Source organism: Nanorana parkeri, unplaced genomic scaffold (assembly GCF_000935625.1).
Source record: "Nanorana parkeri isolate BGI_ZX_2015 unplaced genomic scaffold, ASM93562v1 scaffold887, whole genome shotgun sequence".
Classification (NCBI taxonomy): Eukaryota; Metazoa; Chordata; class Amphibia; order Anura; family Dicroglossidae; genus Nanorana; species Nanorana parkeri.
Window position 1 is genome coordinate 18,483 of NW_017307155.1, and position 23,750 is coordinate 42,232.

The following is a 23,750-nucleotide window of genomic DNA, read 5'->3' on the forward strand; positions in this document are numbered from 1 at the left end:
GAGAGTGGAGCATGAACTCTGAGTGATCAGTACTGATCACTCAGTGTTTGTAAATAACTGAGGACATAGTGATTACTATGTCCCCAGTTATGAATGCACAGGAAGTGATATACATCACTTCCTGTTCATTTATGAATGGGGACATAGTAAATATTTACTATCTGCTCACTTTATGAATCAACAGGAAGCAGCTCTGTACAGAGGCTTACTGTCCATTCATGACTGGGTTGATAGTAAATATTTAGTGTTCTGAGAGCTTCCTGTTCACTGAGTGCTGGGGGCTGCAGAAAAAGAGATTGCATCCTCAATCTCTTCTATTTTAAAAGGGAAATATCAGGGGTCAGGCTCTGCTCAATGAATCTCAGAAAGTTATATGGCAGCTGAGTGACCTGTAGGAACGACTAGCTGTCTGAGAGTAGAGGTAAGAGTGTGATGCTGGGCAGACCGAGTCATCCTGTTCTAACTGCCTAATGCCTAACAATGTATTTCCTCATGATTTAGCTTGAATGTTGACTAAGGGAGAGCTCACAAAGTCTGTTTGGCTCTTTCCCAGGTGAAATGGACAGAAATTTTTGGGGTCATACTGAAAAAGTTTTGAGAACATTTTTTGACAAGATTCAAAAGACTGGCATACCTATTATGTCCCCAAGGAATGCAAGCTTTGATTATTTCCTATACATTAACTTATAATTGCAAGCGAGATTTCAGTCTAGAGTTCTTGCAGTTGTGGAAATGTGTTATCTCGAAATACCTCGCAGTTGTTTATAGGCTGTTATTCTCTCTTACACAGGTGTTCAAGGCGATAAACGTTTCTGTGGTTCTTGTTGGGCTTGAGATCTGGGAAACAAAGAACCAGATGGAAGTGAACTCCTCAATGGGGAAATGTTTACAGAACTTCAATAAATGGAGGAAGGAAATGTTATTGCCTAGATTAGCGCACGACAATGCTTATCTCTTCTCGTAAGTCTCTGATTGGCAGATATGATCTGGTTGTCAAATAGTAATATCCATAGTTTTGGTTTAATAGAATACAATTCCAGAATAAGTCAGAATAAACATAGTTAAAAGAGAACTATGGGGTAAGTGTTTTTCCCCATAGTTCTCCTAAGGGTAACGGGAGGACATATACTAGCCTCCTCCTGTGACCCAAAGCTCAGTATATCGCGAGCTACAGTTTGCGGTATACTGAGACCAGCACAGCCTGGACGCATCCTGACATTACTGTCGAGATCCACCCAGCTGCGTGAGTGACAGCTGGCACTGCCTATCTAGAGGCAGAGCCAACTGTACCCGCCCCCTCCCTGTCTGTTCCACCAGTCAGCCCTGGAGGATCGGAGCGGGGAGGGGGGAATCCTTGCAGGGAGCCGTGAGTGACAGTCACGGCTCTCTGCAGGGAGATGATCGAGAAGTGAGCGAGCGACGGTTAAGCCGGCATGTGACAGTTTAATTGTCACACATCGGCTCAAAGTATGAGGATGAGTGAAAATTACTCGCCTCATAGTTCTCCTTTAACGTTTTTTCTTATTAATTGTTGAAAAATAATGTAACCCAGTTAGATATTTACCCAAAATACTGTATTTCAGGCATTTTTCAATGTATCTAGCCTAACTAGCATTAATTTCCCTCTAAACTAGCTTCATGTAGTCACCTTCAAAGCAATTAATGCCTTGTGATACCAAATAAAAGGAATGGCACTGACATTGAGGTAGCACATACCTTACCATGTGCTTTTTTTAAGACACATTTTCTTTTGATGCACCTGCAATATACAGTATTTGGCTGAATTATACAGAAAGTTCAATATGGCATTTCCAAAACCAAATGGTAGATGTAATCCTTTAAAGTCTTGTGGGTCTCTTTTAGGACCTCCAACCACACCAATGCTAAAAATAGCTTCAGTGGGCTTCAGAAGGACATGACACGTTATCCAAACCCCTTCACCTGACTCCTTTCATTTTAAAGGAGTAGGCTTTACTCCAAGGCATCTGGGGGATCTGGTTCACTGGGAATGCTCTTGCCTTTGGCCATGTCTCATAGATACGGAGACATTTAGAATTTCATGAACCACATGTGCACTATGCCAATGACAGAAATAGTGATGGGCCGAACAGGCCCAAGTTCGGTTCGAATTCGAACTTTGGAACATCCAAAAAGTTTGAACTCAAACTCAATGCAAGTCTATGGGGTAGAACTTTAAAAAACAATTGTCCCCTTTAAGAGGGCTTATACGCAAGTTATTGGCCATAAAAAGTGTATTGGGATTCAGGTACTGCCCTGGGGGACAGGTATCAATGGAAAAAAAACTTTTAAAAAACACAGATTTTAAAGGAGCAGTGATTTTAACATCACTTAAAGGGTAACAATAACAATGAAAAATGTCTTTAAATATCGTGCCTGGGGGGGTCCCCTTAACCTGCCATTTTTTTAAAGCATGCAGTTCCCCCTCCCAAACAATACCAGACTCTTCAGGTCTGGTAGGAATTTTAGGAGGGACCCCATGTAAAAAAAGACAACAAAAAAGTGTGTGGGGTTCCCCCTTAAAGTCATACCAAGCCCTTAAGGCCTGGTAGGAATTTTAAGGAGTAACCCTACCCCCAAAAATGGGGGGAAATAAACGTGGGGTCCATACCAGACCCTTGACCTGAGCATAGGCCTGGCAGAAAAGGGGGGGGGCAAACGACCAAGCCCCATGCCCGCGGCACTGGGAAGGTGCTTTTACAGGGTCGCCCCTGGAAAAGCACCTTGTCCCCGTGCCGATGGGGAGAAGGGCCTCTTCCCCACAAGCCTTGGGACATTGGTTGTGGGGGTGCGGGCAGGGGGCTTATTCACATCAGGGTACCCCTAAAAAGGGCACCCAGATGTTGCCCCCCTCCCTTGTGAATGAGTAAAGGGTACTTGTACCCCTACCCATGCAACCCATAAAGGGAAAAAATCCTTTTATTTTAAAAAGAAAAAACACAATAAAGACTTTTGACAAGTCCTTTATTGTTAACCCCCCCTCCACCCCCCAAAAAAATTGATCCACTGAAGTAATCAAGGGTCAATCACGACGTCCAGCTTTGTCCATGGCGACGACTCAACAACATAAAAAATAAAACAATAATAAATAGTAATCATAATCATTTTTTTAAAAGACGACCGCCGTCCCGTGCACTCGCGACGTACTCCCGTACGCCGAACACACAAACTAGCGATGTTCGAGTCGAACTCACGTTTGACTCGAACGTCCAACCCATCCCTAGACAGAAACTATACATATTTCTAGAGAGAGATCATTTGTTCTTACACAATATTGTTTATCTTGCAGGGCTATAGACTTTGATGGTGTTACAGTTGGATTGGCACATATCGGGGTTATGTGCAATGAACAATATTCTGCTGGAGTTGTCCAGGTGAGATTTAGAAGCCTAAAATATAAGCTAGTTTACAAAAGGATGTCACAAGCACACCATTTAAGTGAAATCAACAAACGTCCATTTATTAATGTCAGAGGCGTGACTAGTGACCTCAGGGCCCCGGTGCAAGAATCCATGAACGGCCCCCCTTCCCCCCCCAGGAAGAAAAACATTGGTTGCATTTATTTAAAAAAAAAAACCAAACAAATAAATTTTAGACAAAAAAAATAACACACTCCCCCTTCATGTCCCCATTACCTCCTCATTCATGACACCAGCTCTCCTCTGCCTGACCTCACACTCTCCTTTTCCATGTCCCAGCATCCCCCATCTCCTCTTCACGTCCCCAGCTTTCTGCTCACGGAGCCCACACTCTCCTCTCCCATGTCCTCTTCATATTCCCAGCTCCCTACATCTCCCCCTTCGTGTCCGCAGCAGGTCTCTCTTACCCATGCAGCTCTCTATTCGGCAGCAGTTCTGTGTGATGAGGGGGATGGGATAACCCTGCTTCCCGCTCATTGGCTGCTGCGCCGGCTGGATCATACTTCACGCTGCGCCCGGAACAAGGTGAGGGGAGCAGCGTGAAACAAGTAGGGCCCAGGACAGGAGGAAGAGGCCCCGGTACTGACATTAGCGGTTATTACATATCCTGGTATTCAGCGGTTACCAGGGGCTCCTCTAAGTGGAGGAACTCCAGGGCACAGTCAGCTGCGACCTCATAAGTAAACCTGCACAATTAGAATAATTTAAGAATGAATATTCAACTGCTTGAATAAGCCCAGTCTTGCCTGTTTCTCTGACCATTGACGCTACAGTGCTTGCCAGCATGACTGAACAGTCAGAGATTTCATTGTGCGGTCTTGTCTAGTGACTCCACTTTGAAAGACACACTGTGCTGCCGCTTGGGGGATCTAATACAATACCTGTCCTACTCCCTCCTAGACCTCAGCTCCTTTCACTGCAGCAAATTAGCAAACAAATAAAATGTCCCAGGGTTAAAAAAATCTCCAGAATCAATCAAGTTTTATTGGTGCAAGACACAAAAAAAAAGCAGTCATCTCAAAACCACCTGGACACAGTTCATGCTGACAAGCCTATTCATAAGGTCTTATGAGTAAGTGCTCCAGTGCAGAAAGTATTAAAGCACATTTGAGATGACTTTCACTGAGTAGTAATAGAATGCTGGCCCTTCCCATTCATCAAGCTGCAATATTACTTCAAAAGTGTCAACGACTGCTTTGAAACCAGTTCCATGTTTATTGATCTCCCGCAGCCCTTCTATATACCCCACACCCCCCAACTCCTGCCGGTGTTCTAGGCAGCATTCCCCTTGGTGATAGACCCCCAGTGGCTGTGTCCATCACACCCAGGTCATACAGGAAGTTGGTTGCAATAATTGCAAAACAAAATTTTCAAAACTTGTAGAAAACAATCAACTGATGTTGACCAATAAATATTTCACATTTTCTCAATATCCTGCTGCAGCAGTGCATGCAGGAGTTCCATGCTGGTACTTGTAGTTGCAAAATATCATCTGAACATTGACTTTGTTTTCTTTTCCGTACATGTCTATATCCAGACCTTGTTTACTTCCGGTGTCTCTTATATTTTCCTTCTCCCTTCAGGACTTCACTAAGTCAGCAGCCGCTGTTGGAGCCACATTTGTCCACGAGATTTCCCACAACTTGGGAGTGAATCATGATAACGCAAACTGCTCGTGTTCCTCATTGACTTGCATAATGTCGCCGTATGTCGGGTAAGATAAGAAATGTTAAAGCAGCTCCCTGTAAAAAAGAATTTAAAACCTTACCGCTCCTGCTGCTCCCATCACCAGATGCCATTCTGTTGAAGAGGATTCAGCACCATAGATCTATGGGGAAGCCTACACTTTTGAGTGTATTAATCTACACTGTCCCCCACAGCCCTCATTAGTTCCTTCAGCCAACTTTTACATCACTACAGGACACTGCGTCAATACCCTGTGCGATGACATGGTCGTCAGTTTATGGGTTATATGTGTATTGGTGTTGTGTTATGTTTAAGTGAGTTATACTGTGTAACCTGTTTATCAAAAGACTGTCAGCACCACCCCTCGTTATGCTCCCTTTGTACTCCAAGGAGCTCAGGACAATGACATTCTCCTGCGTCTGGCCACACTCCTGCTATGACTGGCTGGGGCCCTGCTGGGTTGTGCAGTCAGAATGTCTAGGGAGGGCAGGTTGGATGTGATGGGATTATAATCTGATCTGATCGCTTTCTGTGTAAAAGGTTGCACAGTTGCTCAAAAAATCAGAGTTTGTTTCACCCTACACTCGGGTCTCAACTACTGTCTGGGAAAACTGGGAGCTAAAGATTAGTGGGATGCAATATATCTTGAGCAAGGAAGAAGACAGCAGCGGACATACTCATCCTGAGTACTGGGGGTCCGTCACACCCTGTACAGCAGCACTCTCAAACTAGGAAAGGGAGGGCCAGGACTGGGGACAATCAGATGTGCTGCATGGAAATAAGCTGGCAAGGAGCAAGCTGACAGGTGGAGAGATCTGAGTGAGCAGAGAGATGGCCTCATCAGTCTGCTGCTGCTCCTGCACTGTGCAGTCACAGGCTGGGGGAAGAGTGCTGTATTTATCACAAATTCCTGCAGTAGCCCCACTGCAAGGGTTAATTCCATTCTTAACTGGAGTTCTGCTTTAAGTAACTACACAAAAGGAATTAAGTTAGCTGTTCAGGAAGAAACATGGAAAGACAGTAATACATTCTAGGTACTAAACATGTTTAGTGGATGTGGAGGTAATAATATTTGAAGCAGGATTTGCTGTGGAGAAAATAATTAAGCAAACGTTCACGTAAAGAGCATATGGTAATATGTCCATCGTCTCTTATTGGTACTCATTTCCCTACAGAAGAAGCTGAGGAATAAATAAGCAATTTTTAGGAACAGCAGGGATAAGAATGAGGTCACAATACTATTAGAGGATATAAAAGCTGAATAGAATCTTATAGACCAACAACAGGATGCTCTTGTTTGATCAAGTGAGCAAAAATAATGGAATATTGTTGGTAAGAGCTTAGTATATGTAGGTTCTGTCTCAACCTACCTCCAGAAACTAAGAAGGTTAATCACTAATGAGCCGAAGGATCCAGCCGTAGTTTCGGCTGATCCTTTGGCTCACTATGGCCATCGGAGCCCTAGGGCTCAGTTGGGCTGCTGTATGGGGCTATTCACTATAACCCATACAGCTGAGCCATAGTGACAGGTGAAGAGTGGAGAAAGGCCTTCCAAAGGGCCGATCGATCTTCACGCAAATGACAGCTGGGCAAAGCCAGCCGTGATCTCACGGCTCGCTCCGCCCGATTGTAATGACAGATCAGCGTCCCCAAATGTCCTGGGGGCGCGGATCTGTCATTAAACAATAAAAAACTAGGCGGAGCCGGCTGTGACATCACGGCTGGCTCCACCCAGTTGTTATTTATTGCGAGGGACCTGTTAGAATACTCTTGCAGGTGCCGGCCATTAGGAAACAGTTGTTTATACTTTGCTGGCATCTGTCAGATTCGACATTATGCGGTGGGGGTTCCTCATGTGCGATCGGGTCGGCGTGCATCGTTTTTTTGTAAATTATTATTTTTATTTTTTTTCTTTAAAATATTTTTATTATTTTCTTCATTTTTTATTTTTATTTTCCTCAGCCTCCTATCACAGTCAGGCAGAGCGGTGTGTGGGCGGAGACAGGCCACGCTGTCACAGGAGGCTGAGCTCTCCTCCCTGCTCCGCTCGGTCAGCCTCCTGGGACAGCGTGTCAGAGAGGAGAGCGAGGTACAAACACTCAGTGATTGCTGAGTGTTTGTAGATAATTGAGGACATGGTATGTGTACTGTATCCTCAATTATGAATGAATGGGAGTGATCTGCATCACCTCATGTTCATTCATGATTGTGGTTATAGTAAACGCACTATGTCATCATGTTATGAATAAACAGGAACACTCAGAGGATTCCTGTTCATTGATAACAGGGGATACAGAAAAAGAGATTGAGGACCCGCATGGATTCCTCCCTCCCCGCCCTGATCTTCCAGCGCTGACTGGAGGAACGGACAGGGAGGGGGCGGGAACAGCTGGCTCTGCCTCTAGTCAGAGCCAGCTGTCACTCAGGCAGCTGGGTGGATCTCGACAGTAATGTCAGGATCCGTCTCGGCTGCGCCGGTCTCAGTATACCGTGAGCTGTAGCTCGCGATATACTGAGCTTTGGGTCACGGGAGGACACTACTATATGTCCTCCAGTGACCCTTTTAAACCTTAGGCTTTTTTTTGCATATACTGTATCTACTGCAAGCCGTAGATATATGCACATACATTAGAAAAAATAATTTAGAAAAGCTACAAAATAGGAAAGAAATTACCTGTGTCTCCGCCGGTTGCTCCTGTCCGAAGATCTGAAGATTCTCGAGTGGCCGTGAAGGATCATGTCTAACGTAGCATATACTGTATACGTTCAATAAACATGGATTGTACTTTGACCCCACAAGACACTGGTCTGGGATCTTCTACTACAATACCACCATTTCATTGCCTGCCTCCTTTCTCTCTGAGTTATTAATCATTCTCTCTCTCTCTCTCTCTCTCTCTCTCTCTCTCTCTCTCTCTCTCTTTTTACAGTTCTCCCATCCCTAATACATTTAGTCAATGCAGCCTGGACCAGTTCAAGACTTTCCTGATGACCAAGGTGCCCACGTGTCTGTTGAATGAACCCAATAAAAAGACCAGTATGGCCCCACCAGTGTGCGGAAACCACTTTGTGGAGATGGGAGAGCAGTGTGACTGTGGAACTGAACAGGTCAGTCTTTATTCTAACCTTCACTCAAGACAGAAGAGGGTAAAGTGCATCTGTAGGTTTGTAGCAAGCAATAAGCAGCAAAGGAGAAGTGCAGTAAACATAGATACTTCCATTTTCTCATTCATGATGAACTCCAGGCAGATATACAAGTCATACATTATTGCAGCTCTGCATTCATTAGTACATTATTAAATGTATCCAGACAATGTTAAAGCTGTGCGCTGCTTCCCATTGAATTCGAGACCTGTAAGCGTTACTAAACAATTAAATTGTAATTCAAATTACAATTCATTGAGTCCCTTAAATACAAAGGTCGGCATTTATAGCAAATTGGGATTAGATGACAGAGAATTTGACAAAATATTTCTTAACCTAATTCCCACAATCCACTGACTAAAAGGTCTGTTGTTGAATGATACTGCTGTGAACTCAGGGTACCCGTACATTGGACAGATGATGTCCACTTCCTGCGCTGTTCAAATGCTGGAGTCCACTTGATAGATAATAATCTTGAAAGATAATAATCATAATAATAATGGAACAGGCTCTGTACTCATATCCTACTAGGTGCCCCTAAATGGATACATACAGTAGTCACTACTTTACTTAATTAATTGCTGCGGATTCTTCATCTTGTTGACTGGACTGATTTTGAGAACTATTTCTTGGTACTGTTTATACTTACCGCCATATAATGAGCGCATTGGACACATTGTGTTTTTCTTATTAGGAATGCACCAATCCCTGCTGTGATGCCCTCACATGTAATCTGAAAGCAGGAGCTGTATGTTCAGATGGAGAATGCTGTGAGAAGTGTCAGGTGAGTGACATCACTTTAAAGCATCTGTCAATCTAGAGTACAAATTCCCTTAAAGGAAATTAATATTGAGGTGTATTTATAAACAACTCACACAGCCATTTGCTCTGCATTTCCATCCATTCTGTGTGAATGAAGGCAAAAACAAACATTAGCATATTTTCTTTCCTGGTCGAATGTAATATCAGAAAAATACATCTTTATGGCCACTAGATGGAGCGAAGGAGCAGAGGAAATTAGAATTAGAATGTTCATGCAATTTTGCAGTGTGCCCATGAATAAAAGAGATCAGTTTGATGATAATAATGTTATTTATTTGTGTTAATGTTTCCGTGTATAATATGCATATGGGAGCATCCATATTTGATGCATATTTGTTCATTTACATGTGCAGACTCTGTATCCTACTTTCCAGTGCTACACATTGGTTGTGCTTTACTACTCTTTCTCACAATGGAAATTGCTCAACTGATTGAAAATGAGCTTCGAGTGTTAAAGCCTATCTCCGGGGAGGAAGGGGAAACCTCCCCTTGCAGTGGCTACATTGCAAGGATCAACTGCTTCTTTAGGTCTGGTGTACCTGGGTTAAGGCATTTACTTAACTGATCCCCTGCACTCCCCTGGCATTCATCTCCCCTATACTCCAGCTTGTGGACTGTCCTTCATAGGGTTGTCTCTACATTGCAGTTACAGATTTTAGAATGCCACTTCATGTGTGTTATAGATGTTGTTGAAGGCCTCTTGCATAGGATCGGTTGGGACCCTTATCATCTCTTTATCACACTGAGACAGTGTTAAAAAAAAGAGTCCATGGTCCCATCGCACTCCTGACCGCCAAATCCCTTCAAGAAGCAGGTGTTGCGGTAGTCAACGGGTGGCATCCGTTATGATCACAGGTAGAAACAGAGACAACGGCACTCCAAATTGCATACCTATGCTTTTTGACTGAGGAAGGGGATCCTTTGTGACCCCAAAACGTTTGTTGCTTTTTGCTACACTGCATGTCAATAAATAGACGTTTGCTTATCAATTTGGAGTGCTGGTGTCTCTGTTTCTACCAGTGTTAAAAAAAATGCCCATTTGAATACAATTTTTAGAATACTCATGTAGGTGAGAATGCTTTTGAACAAACCTCCAAGGGTCTTGTGCTAATAAATGTGAATTTTGGGGGGCGTGGCTTGGCAATGGCCGTGTGAGCAGCAGACATCTGTGGCTCCGTATCCAGCTCAGCTAATACCAGCACCTTAACCCACCTTATACACTCCGCACACCATGTCCAAGAAGGGCAAGCAGAAGGGGAACAAATCGACCCCCAAATCGGCCTTCAGCCGCCTGTTTGATGGGAATCCCCGTCCAGAGGACCCAAGGCCTGCTTCTCCCCACCCTCCATTACGAGGCAAGCTGCCGGACGCTGCTCCACGGCGGCCGGCTTTGGCTCCTCCCACTTCGGCTCACGAGCCGCGGCCATCCAGGAGCTTCACGGATGCTGAGCTCCGGCACCCAGATGGCAGTCACTGGTCCACACCGCATGATGGGCTGCCCTTGACACCCGCGGATCGGGACACATCTCCTGGAAGGGGACGGCGGCTCTCTGCGCCTCACGAGGAGGTAAGCACCTCTCCTCTGCTCTCACCAGTGCAGGCCAAAGAAGCCCCGGGCTCAATTGCGGAGCTCCCGCAGGGGGCGCTCCTACTGGCACCTGCTCTACTCTCACCTGCATCCGGCAGCACAGAGCACAGGCCATCTCCATTGCCACCCCGCACATGCCACCACTCAGTTCTGGATACCACAAACGAGATGCTGGAACAGACCGCATGGACGCTGCCTCTTGCTATGTCAGGGGAGGAGAGCTCACTGGGTTCATGGCGCTCGGCTTCCCCCAGGCTTCCACTGCCTGCAGAACCCCAATGGACTGCGCCGGGCTCACATAATGAACCCCATATGGATACAGATCTTAGATCCTTGCTTCATGCTTTGCCAACAAGGGCGGATATTGCTGCACTCATCCCCACTAAAGCAGACTTTGAGGCGTTCGCAGCACGCATTGAATCTATATATAAGCAGGATGTTGCCGAAATTAGGCAAGAAATCACGACCTTCACATCGAAGCTTACGGAGGTGGAACAGACCAACTCGGATCTCTCGGAGAGAGTTACCTTGTTGGAACGTACACATACACGTCACCAACAACAGATGATTCAGGTTCTGCTATCCACGGATGACCAAGACAACCGTGGACGCCGGAACAATATCCGCATTCGGGGAATCCCGGAATCAACTAGCGCAGCGGATCTCAAAGAGACGGTATGTGAGATTCTTAATCTTTATCTTGGAACTCCTCCTGGAACCCCGATTGAACTGGACAGGGTCCATAGATCAATGGGACCTCGCTCAGCAGAAGTGGCCCGCCCCAGAGATGTCATCTGCAGAGTTCATCACTATGCCAAAAAGGAGGAGATCATGACCCAGGCCTGGCGAAAGGGCACCTTGGACTTTGACGGGGCCCAGATCCACCTCTATCCAGATGTCTCCAGGAATACATTGCTTATGAGACGCCTTCTCCGTCCCCTGCTGGATAAGATTCGCGAGTGCGGGGCTACCTACAAATGGGGCTATCCGTTCCACCTTATTGTCCAGAAAGTGGACGTATCCTTTCGGCTGTTTTCTCCGGACGACCTGCCGGCACTCTTCTCCTTCTTGCAGACTGACACCATCCCCGTGCCTAACTGGATACAGGCTCTGCTGGATCCTGCTTACAGATCCGACGGTACCCGTGTTGCTGGACGACCGTCCCACTACCCGAACACTACTCGCTATCATCCATCTGAGCATCCTTCTAGACGGGCCCACCCAACGCCAAGAGAGCGTGGACCCCAGCACCTTATTCCATCGCAAAATGAACTGTGAACCGGACTTTGCTAGATGTTCAGCTGCCAGTTCTGGAAACCTGGGACTCCCTTAAATGGACCGAGTATACTTTAACTCTGCTCATGTGTAGCTGTTATTCTTGGACTTCCCGCAGGTACAGCTGGACTCTGTCGTGGAGGAGTACACTGCGGGAACCTCTTCATTAGTAAGGGCATTCCTTACGTGCCTTGGGTCATTCTGGGGGGCCCACCGAGTCTACCATACTAAACTTCTTACTTTAGGTTACTGGGGCTGAGAGACCTAGTAGCGTTATTCCCCGTTCTGCACCTATATACCATTACCTCCATAGTTCGCTCCTATATGACTAGGGAACATTGGACTGACTTGGAGGGCTCCCTTGGGGCTCACCCTCTCTAGGGGGCAATGTTAATGTGATTTATGACTACTGTTGAGTATTTTTCGGTAATGCTCCCTGAGACTGTTGAACTTTATTGTTCGTGGAGAGGGTTGTATAGCCTTCTCCCCTTATTACTCTTGCCTTTACTTATTTGTATTGGATTCCTCTGGAGCTCTCACCAGGCCGCCCACCACCCTCCTTTAATACTGAGAGGTGACTAAGATGGACACCCAGCTGGCCCAGGCGGTGTCCTCACTGACTCTGCTACCTCATGTATACTCCTCTCACCCACATTTGGGAACATATAGGTCGGCCTGGGGTGTTCTCCTTGGGGAAGCTTCCCTTTGGGGGTCTGCCATGGTGCGGTCTCCGGCGGGGGGATCAATGGCGTCGTGAGGCCCGCTGTTATGCGGACCGCGGATGCCTACTCCCTCCGCTGCATGATGACCCCGGGACTGGCCAATATACAGTGGCAGCCGCCGAGTGTGTGTGTGCGTTTACACTATGTAAGTTTAGACTGTTAAGGTGCTAACGATTTATCTGCATTTCTTTCTATCTGAAGCTGTGAACCCGGAGCCGGTTGTGGTTTGCTCGCTCCGTGACCCGTTGCTGGGCCTATTTTTTGTTTCCCCCCCGCGTAGGCCAGGCAATCTTCAGGCCTCATAGTTTGGAGTTCCTGCCGCTGAGGTTTAGACCTCTCCTAGATAGTTCCCTGCTCTGCTGTTCAAGCGGACCTTCCCCCATCTTGCCGGTAAAAAAACTCCCACCCCCAATCCACCCCTTCATTTATTTTTTTTCTCCCTTTTCCTTTCTTCCCCTCTTACTCTCTCCCTCCTCCCTCCTAGTTTCCCCGCATTCTCTCACACTACTACCTACAAAAAAAAACTATCTCTCTTCCGATTATTGGGACATGGAGGATCTACGGCTGGTCACTATTAACGCCAAGGGTCTCAATACCCCTGAGAAGCGGAGACTATTACTGCACGATCTCAGGAGATGGGGTTCTCATGTAGCCTTCATCCAGGAAACCCATTTTAGAGCTGATGCGGCTCCACCGCTTAGAGATTCCCGCTTCCCAGTCTCTTACCACTCTTGCAATGTGTCATCCAAATCGAGAGGGGTCTCCATTGTACTATCTAGACAGGTTCCCAGGACGTTCATAGATTCTCAGACCGATGCCGACGGCCGCTTCCTGTTCCTTAAAGGCCGGATTGGACTCACTGTGGTCACCTTTGCGGCAATTTATGCCCCAAACTCTAACCAGGGGATTTTCCTCGAAAACATTCAAGATAGGTTGCTGAACTATGCTGAAGGGGTTTTGATTCTCGGAGGTGATTTTAATATCGCCATGGATACCTCCCTAGACTCGACTTCTGGTTCCTCCCCCCTCTCCCCGACAGCTAGTAGACGCATTCTCCGATCTTTTCATCGAGCTCAGCTTGTCGACGCCTGGCGTCAACAACACCCAAACGTGAAAGACTACACAGTCTACTCTATGCCACATGATTCGTACTCTCGGATTGACATGTTCTTTGTGTCCCACCAGCACTTAGCACTGATCACTGCCACAGACATTGGTACTATCACTTGGTCGGATCACGCCCCGGTTTTCTTGCGACTGGCCCTCTCTGACCTCCCTTCACACAAATCGTGGCAGTGGCGCCTTAATGACAGCCTCCTGCAGGACCCGCTTATAATGTCAGATGTCACTAGGGAACTGCGCTCATACTTTAACCTTAACGACATAGAGGATTGTGACCCCGTTCTTCTCTGGGAAGCTCATAAAGTTTACATCAGGGGTGTTTTGATCAAACATGGCTCCAGGGTTAAACGTCAGAGAGATGCTAAACTTCTTGACCTCCTGCATACTCTTCATGGCCTGGAGCTTCAGCATAAATCGACCCGCTCTCCTACCGTACTATCCGACATGACTTCCGTACGCCGGCAGATAAACTCTCTGACATCTTATAGGGTAAAAGTGGCACTTACACGTTGTAGACGGATATATTACGAATCTGGAGATAAATGCAGTAAACTGCTGGCTAGAGCACTGAGAGAACAACGGCTGCACTCTTACGTGCCACATGTTGTTACACCTCAACAAACTAAAGTATCACTCCCGAAGGCTATAGCTAATGCCTTCCGAGACTACTACTCCAAATTATACAACCTGAGTCCTACACCTGACTCTATACCTCGGGGCCCTTTACAGGATAAGATCTCCTCTTACTTGACTTCGAGCGCTATGCCCTCCCTGGATGCAAATGTTAGAGGTGCACTGGAGGCTCCCATAACGTCCGAAGAGTTTACTGCAGCACTTACATCTACTAAGACCGGAAAATCACCTGGCCCTGACGGCTTCACAACTCAGTATTATAAGCTTTTGACTGCAGAACTGACGGGGCGTTTCACTAAGGCATTCAATGCCTTGTCATCCTCTTCTAAACTCACTAGAGACTCTTTGTCAGCCCATATTTCAGTTATTCCAAAGGAAGGTAAAGACCCTTCCTCTTGTAGCAGCTATCGTCCCATATCACTCCTAAACACAGACTTGAAGCTATTTACCAAAATACTGGCGACTAGACTGAGCCCTCATATGCCTGATCTGATACATTATGACCAAGTTGGATTTATCCCAGCTAGGGAAGCTCGTGATAGCACTATCAAGACCCTTCACCTTGTCCATCACGCAGCGACATCAAAGATACCATGCCTCTTTCTCTCCACGGACGTTGAAAAGGCTTTCGATCGGATTCCTATTCGCTACCCTGAAGCACATCGGTCTGGGCGAACACATGTTATCTTGCGTTTCGGCAGTGTACTCTGGCCCAACGGCATGTGCTAATGTGAACGGCGTGCTTTCCGATCCTTTCCCAATTTCCAATGGAACCAGACAAGGCTGCCCCCTCTCACCACTCTTGTTCGCCTTGTCCCAGGAGCCATTCCTCTGGCACGTTAGGTCTAATACGGACGTGACTGGGATTAAAGTGGGATCGACGGAATACAAAGTATCTGCCTACGCGGATGACCTAATGTTCTCTCTCACCAACCCGGCAATCTCGCTACCTAATCTCATGCAGGAATTCTCGACATACGGCGAGCTATCGAATCTGAAGATAAACTTCAGCAAATCAACTGCCATGGGAATTTCACTCCCAGCTCCACTCATTCAATCCCTGCAACGTAATTTTAATTTTCAGTGGACGGCCCGAGCATTGAAATACCTGGGCACGTTTATTCCTCCGGACGTGAAGGATACCTTTACCTTCAACTTCCCACCTCTTTTGGCACAGATACACGCACTCCTTTCCAATTGGCAGAAGGGTTTTTTATCCTGGTTTGGACGGTGCAACGCGATCAAATTGACGATTTTGCCTAAATTCTTGTACCTATGTCAAGCACTACCAATCTCGATCCCTAACAGGTACTTTCGCCAAGCCAATTCATTGTTGATTAAATTTATCTGGGCTAATCGCCATCCTCGTCTGAGCCATGCCCTCCTGACATTACCTAAAGGCTCGGGGGGCATAGTTCTCCCCGACCTGCGGAAATACTATGCAGCTAGCCACCTGGTCCGGTTGGTTGACTGGTGCAGACATTCACCTACAAAACACTGGGTGCCTCTTGAAGAATCCATATCACCCTGTCTCCTGGCTAGGGCGGCATGGTGCCCCTCGAATATCCCCCCCCTTGCTTAAAGCTCACCCCCTGATTGGTACTACTCTTTCAGTATGTTCGAGAGCTTTTTCCAGATGGCGATTAATTGGTGAGGCTTCCCCTCTTTACCCAATTATGGGTAACCCTGCCTTTCCGCCAGGAGCCTTGTCAGGCCCTTTCCGTTCCCTGATTGCTAAGAAACTCTTTCACGCCTCCCATTTCATACGGGGCGGCCCGTGGCCCTCCGTGGCATCCCTTACCGCTCCTGATGGAGATTTTGGTTTGGATCCATGGAAAGCCTACCAATTGAGACACTTCTTACATACATTACCACCAGCAGTGAGCTTTGGAACCACACATACGTCTTTTGAACGACTCTGTGATTCCAGGGGTCCGACGAGGCATACTCTCTCCGCGATCTATGCTACCCTCGCTACATCACCAGAGCCTGGAACACCGGCGTTCCTTAAACGGTGGGAGCAGGAGCTAGGGATTACTCTCTCAGATGCCCAAAATCGAAACATTATTCACTTTGCCTTACACTCATCGACTTGCACTAAATATCAGGAGACGAACTATAAGATCCTTACGAGATGGTACCGAACACCGGCGCTCTTACACAGAATATATGGTGGAGTTGAAATATGTATAATCCGCGCTTTATAGATAAATAAATTAATAAATAAATGAATAAATACCTCTATATTAGAGCTGCTGTACTAGGGACGCTAGGGTCAGATATAATATAACTGGATGTGCAGCGCTCAGGATTATCAATAAATAAAATCAGTGTTGGCACATAAAACTTGATAAGTGTTAATAATCAATAAAAAACCAAATCATGCACGAATACATGAAATAAATAAAATGTACAATTCTACATATAAAATACCACAAATGCGAAAAATGTATAAAAAAACTTCAAGCTTATCAAGGTGATATATAGCAAAGTGGATGCAAAAGTGAGTGAAATATATATTAAATAATCATTGATAAAATGTGAGTCCAAAAGTGGATATTATGTGGATCCAAAATCTTTAAAAATATATATCAAATTCGTTGATTGAAAGTGAAAAAATTAGTGAAAAAATAAACGGTATTTGATTACCAAAAAACAGTTTAAATTTTTAGTGTCCGTAACAAGTAAGAGAAATCCCACACCGCAGTGTCCACATCTAGGTCCCCTCTGGGATGCGCACTCACCAGACCAAGATATTCACAGGCAGAAGAAAGTTGGTGAACCTCCAAATGTCTCGTCCTCACCATATGGATCAGTATTTAGTCATAAAAATATAAAAGGGACAAAGACTCCTCATGTTGTAGTCGATAGCATGCTTTATTAAACACAACACGTAGCCACTTACATTTAAAATCGCTAAAAACGGCCGCTCACACGTCTGTGAGTAAAACCTCTGTGCTTCCTGGTTGCGTGTGATACCGAGAAGTGTAGCCCCGACCCGACGCGTTTCGTCATACAAAGACGTCTTCAGGGGGATCGCAGGTCTAACTTCCGATATCACACTTCAATCAATTTATATTCACCTCCTAAGTCAATTTACAAAACAGCCACTAGGTGTCCTCAAAGGACCATTAGAAGCCAGTTTCTTATCCAAGTTTTGTACAGTACATGTTCTTATTCCAATAGGAACGATTCACAGAGAACATTCGTTTACCATTACTTATAACTCATCTTAATGGTAGATCAATATACAATAGGCGGTAAGACACAGTACAATAAAGAGCACATTTAAAACAGAACGCTTTTAAAATAGAGCGCATACACAACAGAACGTATTTAAAACCGAGGCACTAACGAAATTCCTCTTAATACGGCAATTTCATTCAGCCGTGAAATATCAAGATGCTGTTTAAATAACTAGCTGCCGGCTCACTATCAAAAAATAATAATAGTCCTACTACAAAGAAATCATAATCCTAATGTTCATAACTTAATGTTATTGGAAAAATGTTTGCGATGTTATGAACGCTAATAAAAAAGGTAGGGGAATACCTTTAAAGCAAATTATTAAAATATTTAAAATATTTAAAAATGCATATAAATCTGTATATAAAATGAACATTAATATTACCTATGCTCCACCCCCTCCCCCCCCCCCCCTTTTTTTTTTGCTTCCCTTCCTATTAAAAAATAAAGAATTTAAAAAAAAAACGTGAAATTTGGTGTTACTACAGATAAAAAAAGAGGGAAGCGTGTGCCGACTCAGCCTCCATGACTGTGACCTTCCGGACAAGTGTGATGGGAAATCCAATCTCTGCCTCGATCTTTTTAAAAAAGACGGAGCTTCTTGTATGAATGGCCAAGGTTATTGTCTTCATGGAAAGTGTCCGACGCTGGCAAACCAGTGCACTGCCCTGTGGGGTTCAGGTAACTAACAGCTGCCATCATCTTCAATGTATGCGGGTCTCAAACATATGTATTGTTGCATTTTGCAAACATCAAAAAATTGTATTGACAATGGATAGCTATTTAGAAGGATCATATATGAAGGATTGAATTCCAACGATATAAACAGGTGCCAACTACAGGATGTAGTATGGAGGAGAAGGTTTAAAGTGAGAACCTGTTTATTGATCCCTCATGAAGAATCAGTTGAAATGAATGAATGATCAGTCAGTTGACATTAATAACTGTCATTGACAATCAGGTGACAGGTGCAAGTGTTTAATGGGGGGAATTTATCAAAACTGGAGCAGACAGATCTGGAGCAGTTGCCCCTAGCAACCAATCAGCATCTCTCTTCAATTTGCTCAGGTAAGATTTGAAAATGAGACAAAGAAGCTGATTGGTTACAGTGCAAACCTGCTCCAGTTTTGATAAATTCCCCCCAATGTCATTATTTAAAACAATGGTCTCCAAGCTTCAGTCAGCAATGTACCAAGCCAAAATGCATGGTGTTCCCCTACAAATTTATACCAGACCCTTTAAAAAAGCGTGAGGTCTGGCATGAATTTGTAAGGAAACCCCACACACTTTTGTTTTACATCGGGGCCCCCTAAAAGGTCTGGTATGAATTGGGAGGTGAACCGGTGAACTTTGGCGGATCCTTCCCCCCACTCCGGCTGTGCCGAGCCAAAGCATGTGCATTCGGCTCAGCTGTTTACATTGGCAGACTTCGACTGCTGTCCGGGCTATTGTGATTAGCGCATACGGCTGAACAGAAGGGTTTCTGCAACGTTCCCTTTAATTCAAGAATCTGCCCACAGTGTAGATATGTACCATCTCCTTTTTGTAAATCACACACAGGCCGTGCTGATTATGTGAAGGTTTCTCTGAACTACATTCAGATTTTCTCGTTTCCTCGATTCTCTTATCTCCTACCACATAATTATGTGTGATGGAAGTGGTGCAGTACTTCAAAGATAATACTTTAGTGTTACGGCTCTCTGACACGCCACATGTAAAATATCAATGACTTTGTGGAAGTGGCTTTTCTCATAATTGATTACCAATATGAAGGAGAGTTGAGAAAACAAAAAGGCAAAATCCTGGATTCCGATGAAGTTTTGTGAGAGCCAAAATGTGAAAAAATTGCGTAGTTTATCAGCTACTGTTTCCAAAAATTATTAAAATATTACAAAAATAAAATAATATATCAAATTCCTGCATCTTAGAATGTATATCTATGATTAGCCAGCCTGTACAAGATATCACTTGATAGTGGCTGTTTATGCAATGTGCTAAGACCCTATAAATCTGCTATAGGAGAAGACAACATCCACACCCCTATTCCCTTTAGTTAAAGTGACACTAAACTCAGAAGTTAAATCTTAAAAATGCATTGAAGTATCTTAACTATTAACAGAAATGTATCTTATTTGTGTATCACTCGGCTGTAGATCCTCAAATCATCTCTGAATTGGTGCCGACACTGTCCTTCCTTCTGGAGGGGGGCTACTTTTGTTCCCTATGGTCCCTGTGTGTGTTGTAAAGTAGTCAGCGCTCCAAGCTCACTCCTGTGATGGACTACAATCTCAATACAAATAAGTCAAGGAGCGCAGGGTTACTTTTAACTAGGGATGTCCCGATACCGAAGCTAGCATTGGAATCGGGCTCGATACAGGGCATTTTGACAAGTACTTGTACTTGTCAAAATGCCCCGATGCATAGCGCCGAAGCTTGCGTTTTTTTTTCTTTTAAACTTCCGTGGTGGGGTCCTCTGGTCATGCTGAGCGGAAGTGCATTGCGTCACTGCTGTGGGCGGAGCTCCAGGTGGGGTCCTAATGTGGCCACTCTGGGACAGCTACATTAGGACCCCACCTGGAGCTCCTCCCACCAGACCAGCGCTGACTCGTCGCTGCTCTCCCGCACAGTGAGTGAGGGAAAGGGGGGGGGGACTACTAAAGCAGGGACTAATTGTAAATCTATGGTCTCCAGTGTATTAGCAGTGTGTACTCTATATGTAGCACATATAGAGTACACACTGCTAATACACTGGACACAATAGATTTACAATTATCCCCTGCTAACATGCATGGGTTAAATGATCCGTAGTACATAATATGTAGTTGTACTATGGATCCTTTAACCTATTCATGTTAGCGGGGGATCATTGTAAATCTATTACTGCAGTGTACGGGACATGTGTACAGATAGAATGCACTGCAGCAATAGATATACAATTCTGCACAGCTAACATGAATGGGTAAAATGATCCGTAGTACATAATATGTAGTTGTACTATGGATCCTTTAACCTATTCATGTTAGCGGGGGATCATTGTAAATCTATTACTGCAGTGTACGGGACATGTGTACAGATAGAATGCACTGCAGCAATAGATATACAATTCTGCACAGCTAACATGAATGGGTAAAATGATCCGTAGTACATAATATGTAGTTGTACTATGGATCCTTTAACCTATTCATGTTAGCGGGGGATCATTGTAAATCTATTACTGCAGTGTACGGGACATGTGTACAGATAGAATGCACTGCAGCAATAGATATACAATTCTGCACAGCTAACATGAATGGGTAAAATGATCCGTAGTACATAATATGTAGTTGTACTATGGATCCTTTAACCTATTCATGTTAGCGGGGGATCATTGTAAATCTATTACTGCAGTGTACGGGACATGTGTACAGATAGAATGCACTGCAGCAATAGATATACAATTCTGCACAGCTAACATGAATGGGTAAAATGATCCGTAGTACATAATATGTAGTTGTACTATGGATCCTTTAACCTATTCATGTTAGCGGGGGATCATTGTAAATCTATTACTGCAGTGTACGGGACATGTGTACAGATAGAATGCACTGCAGCAATAGATATACAATTCTGCACAGCTAACATGAATGGGTAAAATGATCCGTAGTACATAATATGTAGTTGTACTATGGATCCTTTAACCTATTCATGTTAGCGGGGGATCATTGTAAATCTATTACTGCAGTGTACGGGACATGTGTACAGATAGAATGCACTGCAGCAATAGATATACAATTCTGCACAGCTAACATGAATGGGTAAAATGATCCGTAGTACATAATATGTAGTTGTACTATGGATCCTTTAACCTATTCATGTTAGCGGGGGATCATTGTAAATCTATTACTGCAGTGTACGGGACATGTGTACAGATAGAATGCACTGCAGCAATAGATATACAATTCTGCACAGCTAACATGAATGGGTAAAATGATCCGTAGTACATAATATGTAGTTGTACTATGGATCCTTTAACCTATTCATGTTAGCGGGGGATCATTGTAAATCTATTACTGCAGTGTACGGGACATGTGTACAGATAGAATGCACTGCAGCAATAGATATACAATTCTGCACAGCTAACATGAATGGGTAAAATGATCCGTAGTACATAATATGTAGTTGTACTATGGATCCTTTAACCTATTCATGTTAGCGGGGGATCATTGTAAATCTATTACTGCAGTGTACGGGACATGTGTACAGATAGAATGCACTGCAGCAATAGATATACAATTCTGCACAGCTAACATGAATGGGTAAAATGATCCGTAGTACATAATATGTAGTTGTACTATGGATCCTTTAACCTATTCATGTTAGCGGGGGATCATTGTAAATCTATTACTGCAGTGTACGGGACATGTGTACAGATAGAATGCACTGCAGCAATAGATATACAATTCTGCACAGCTAACATGAATGGGTAAAATGATCCGTAGTACATAATATGTAGTTGTACTATGGATCATTTAACCCATTCATGTTAGCTGTGCAGAATTGTATATCTATTGCTGCAGTGCATTGCTGCAGTGCATTCTATCTGTACACATGTCCCGTACACTGCAGTAATAGATTTACAATGATCCCCTGCTAACATGAATAGGTTAAAGGATCCATAGTACAACTACATGTTATGTACTACGCATCATTTAACCTATTCATGTTAGCAGGGGATAATTGTAACTCTATTACCGCAGTTTACGGGACATGTGTACTGTATATGTACTATGGATCATGATTTTACCTATTCATGTTAGCAGGACAGAATTGTGAGCGCCTCCCAGAAGCTGAGCACCAAGACGTGATGCAGCGATCCTGCCCAGCGCCGACTGCGCGAGGCAACAGGGATTGGAGTGAAACTGTTAGTGAGGGACGCTGGGACAGGGCTGGCTGTAAATCCATTGCTATAGTGTACTGGACGTGTGTAATGTAAATGTAGTACATATATACAGCACACTCCTCCACTACACTCCAGCAATAGAGTTACAATTCTCCCCTGCTAACAGGAATAGGTTAAATCATGATCCATAGTACATAACATGTAGTTGTACTATGGATCATTTAAAGTCACCTGTCCCTTTAAAAAAAAAAAAAAAAAAAGCGGTAATTGGTATCGGCAAGTACATGTGGGGAAGTACTTGTACTTGGTCCTGAAAAAGTGGTATCGGGACATCCCTACTTTTAACTAGGGTTGCACAGATACCAAGTACATGTACCGATACTTTTGAGCTCCAAGGATTAGACTAGAGAAAAATTCAAAAATTAGGAGGCAGCTATCATTTGTAAGGAGTACACGGAGCTCCTGGAATTAGTGCATCTCTTTTTAATGGGATTATCTGCATCTGTTTTAATGTACGATTTTGTTTTTATAAATATAAATGAAGGGATGTACAGATACCAGTTTTGTGAGTACGAGTACTGGTACTTGCCGAGTACTTATAAGTACGAGTACTGATACATTATTGTTTATTGTCATGTGACAGTTTTTCAGCATCAGCATTGGTACACGAAAAGTATCTGTGCATCCCTACTTTTAACCCTGTAGCTCTGCTCACCGCATCAGCTGCCAGTGAGAGACTCAGCGGCAGAGCCAGGAGAGAGGTAGGTGGGGGGGGCAACGAACAAGCGGCTTCACACTACATTCAGCCCTGCTTTCCCAAAGCAGGGTCTAAATGTAGAAAATAACTTACCACCTGGTACTGCATGTTCCGGGCGTCAGGAGATTCCACAACGCTGGCGCCCCTCAGCGCCCTGCCGCCCCAAGGCCTTGCCTCAGTGACCTTGTGGGGAATCCGGGCCTGAGTCCATCACAGGAGCGAGCTTGGAGTGGTGGCTACTTTACAATACACACAGGGACCATGGGGAACAAAAGTAGCCGCCCTCCAGAAGGAAGGACAGTGTCAGCACCAATTCAGAGATGATTTGAGGATCTACAGCCGAGTGATACACAAATAATATACATTTATGTTAATAGTTAAGGTACTTGAATGTATTTTTAAAGTGACATTAAACTAAAAAAAATTTTTCCCTCTCCCC

At 44.5% G+C, this 23,750-nt stretch overlaps 1 protein-coding gene across 1 annotated transcript in view; it reads left to right on the top strand.

The window, feature by feature from the left end:
- The window catches only part of LOC108794694 (zinc metalloproteinase-disintegrin-like crotastatin), a gene marked incomplete at its 5' end in the record, with an annotated part of 31,980 nt that extends 12,653 nt beyond the window's left edge, over window positions 1-19,327 (top strand). The window contains 8 exons of the mRNA XM_018565782.1: window positions 791-960; window positions 3,308-3,392; window positions 3,717-3,833; window positions 5,021-5,151; window positions 8,054-8,231; window positions 8,962-9,051; window positions 18,164-18,356; window positions 19,236-19,327. Of these exons, the coding sequence (XP_018421284.1) occupies window positions 791-960; window positions 3,308-3,392; window positions 3,717-3,833; window positions 5,021-5,151; window positions 8,054-8,231; window positions 8,962-9,051; window positions 18,164-18,356; window positions 19,236-19,327 (1,056 nt within the window). The remainder of the gene's footprint in view (window positions 1-790; window positions 961-3,307; window positions 3,393-3,716; window positions 3,834-5,020; window positions 5,152-8,053; window positions 8,232-8,961; window positions 9,052-18,163; window positions 18,357-19,235) is intronic.
- Between the last annotated feature and the right edge of the window lie 4,423 nt (window positions 19,328-23,750).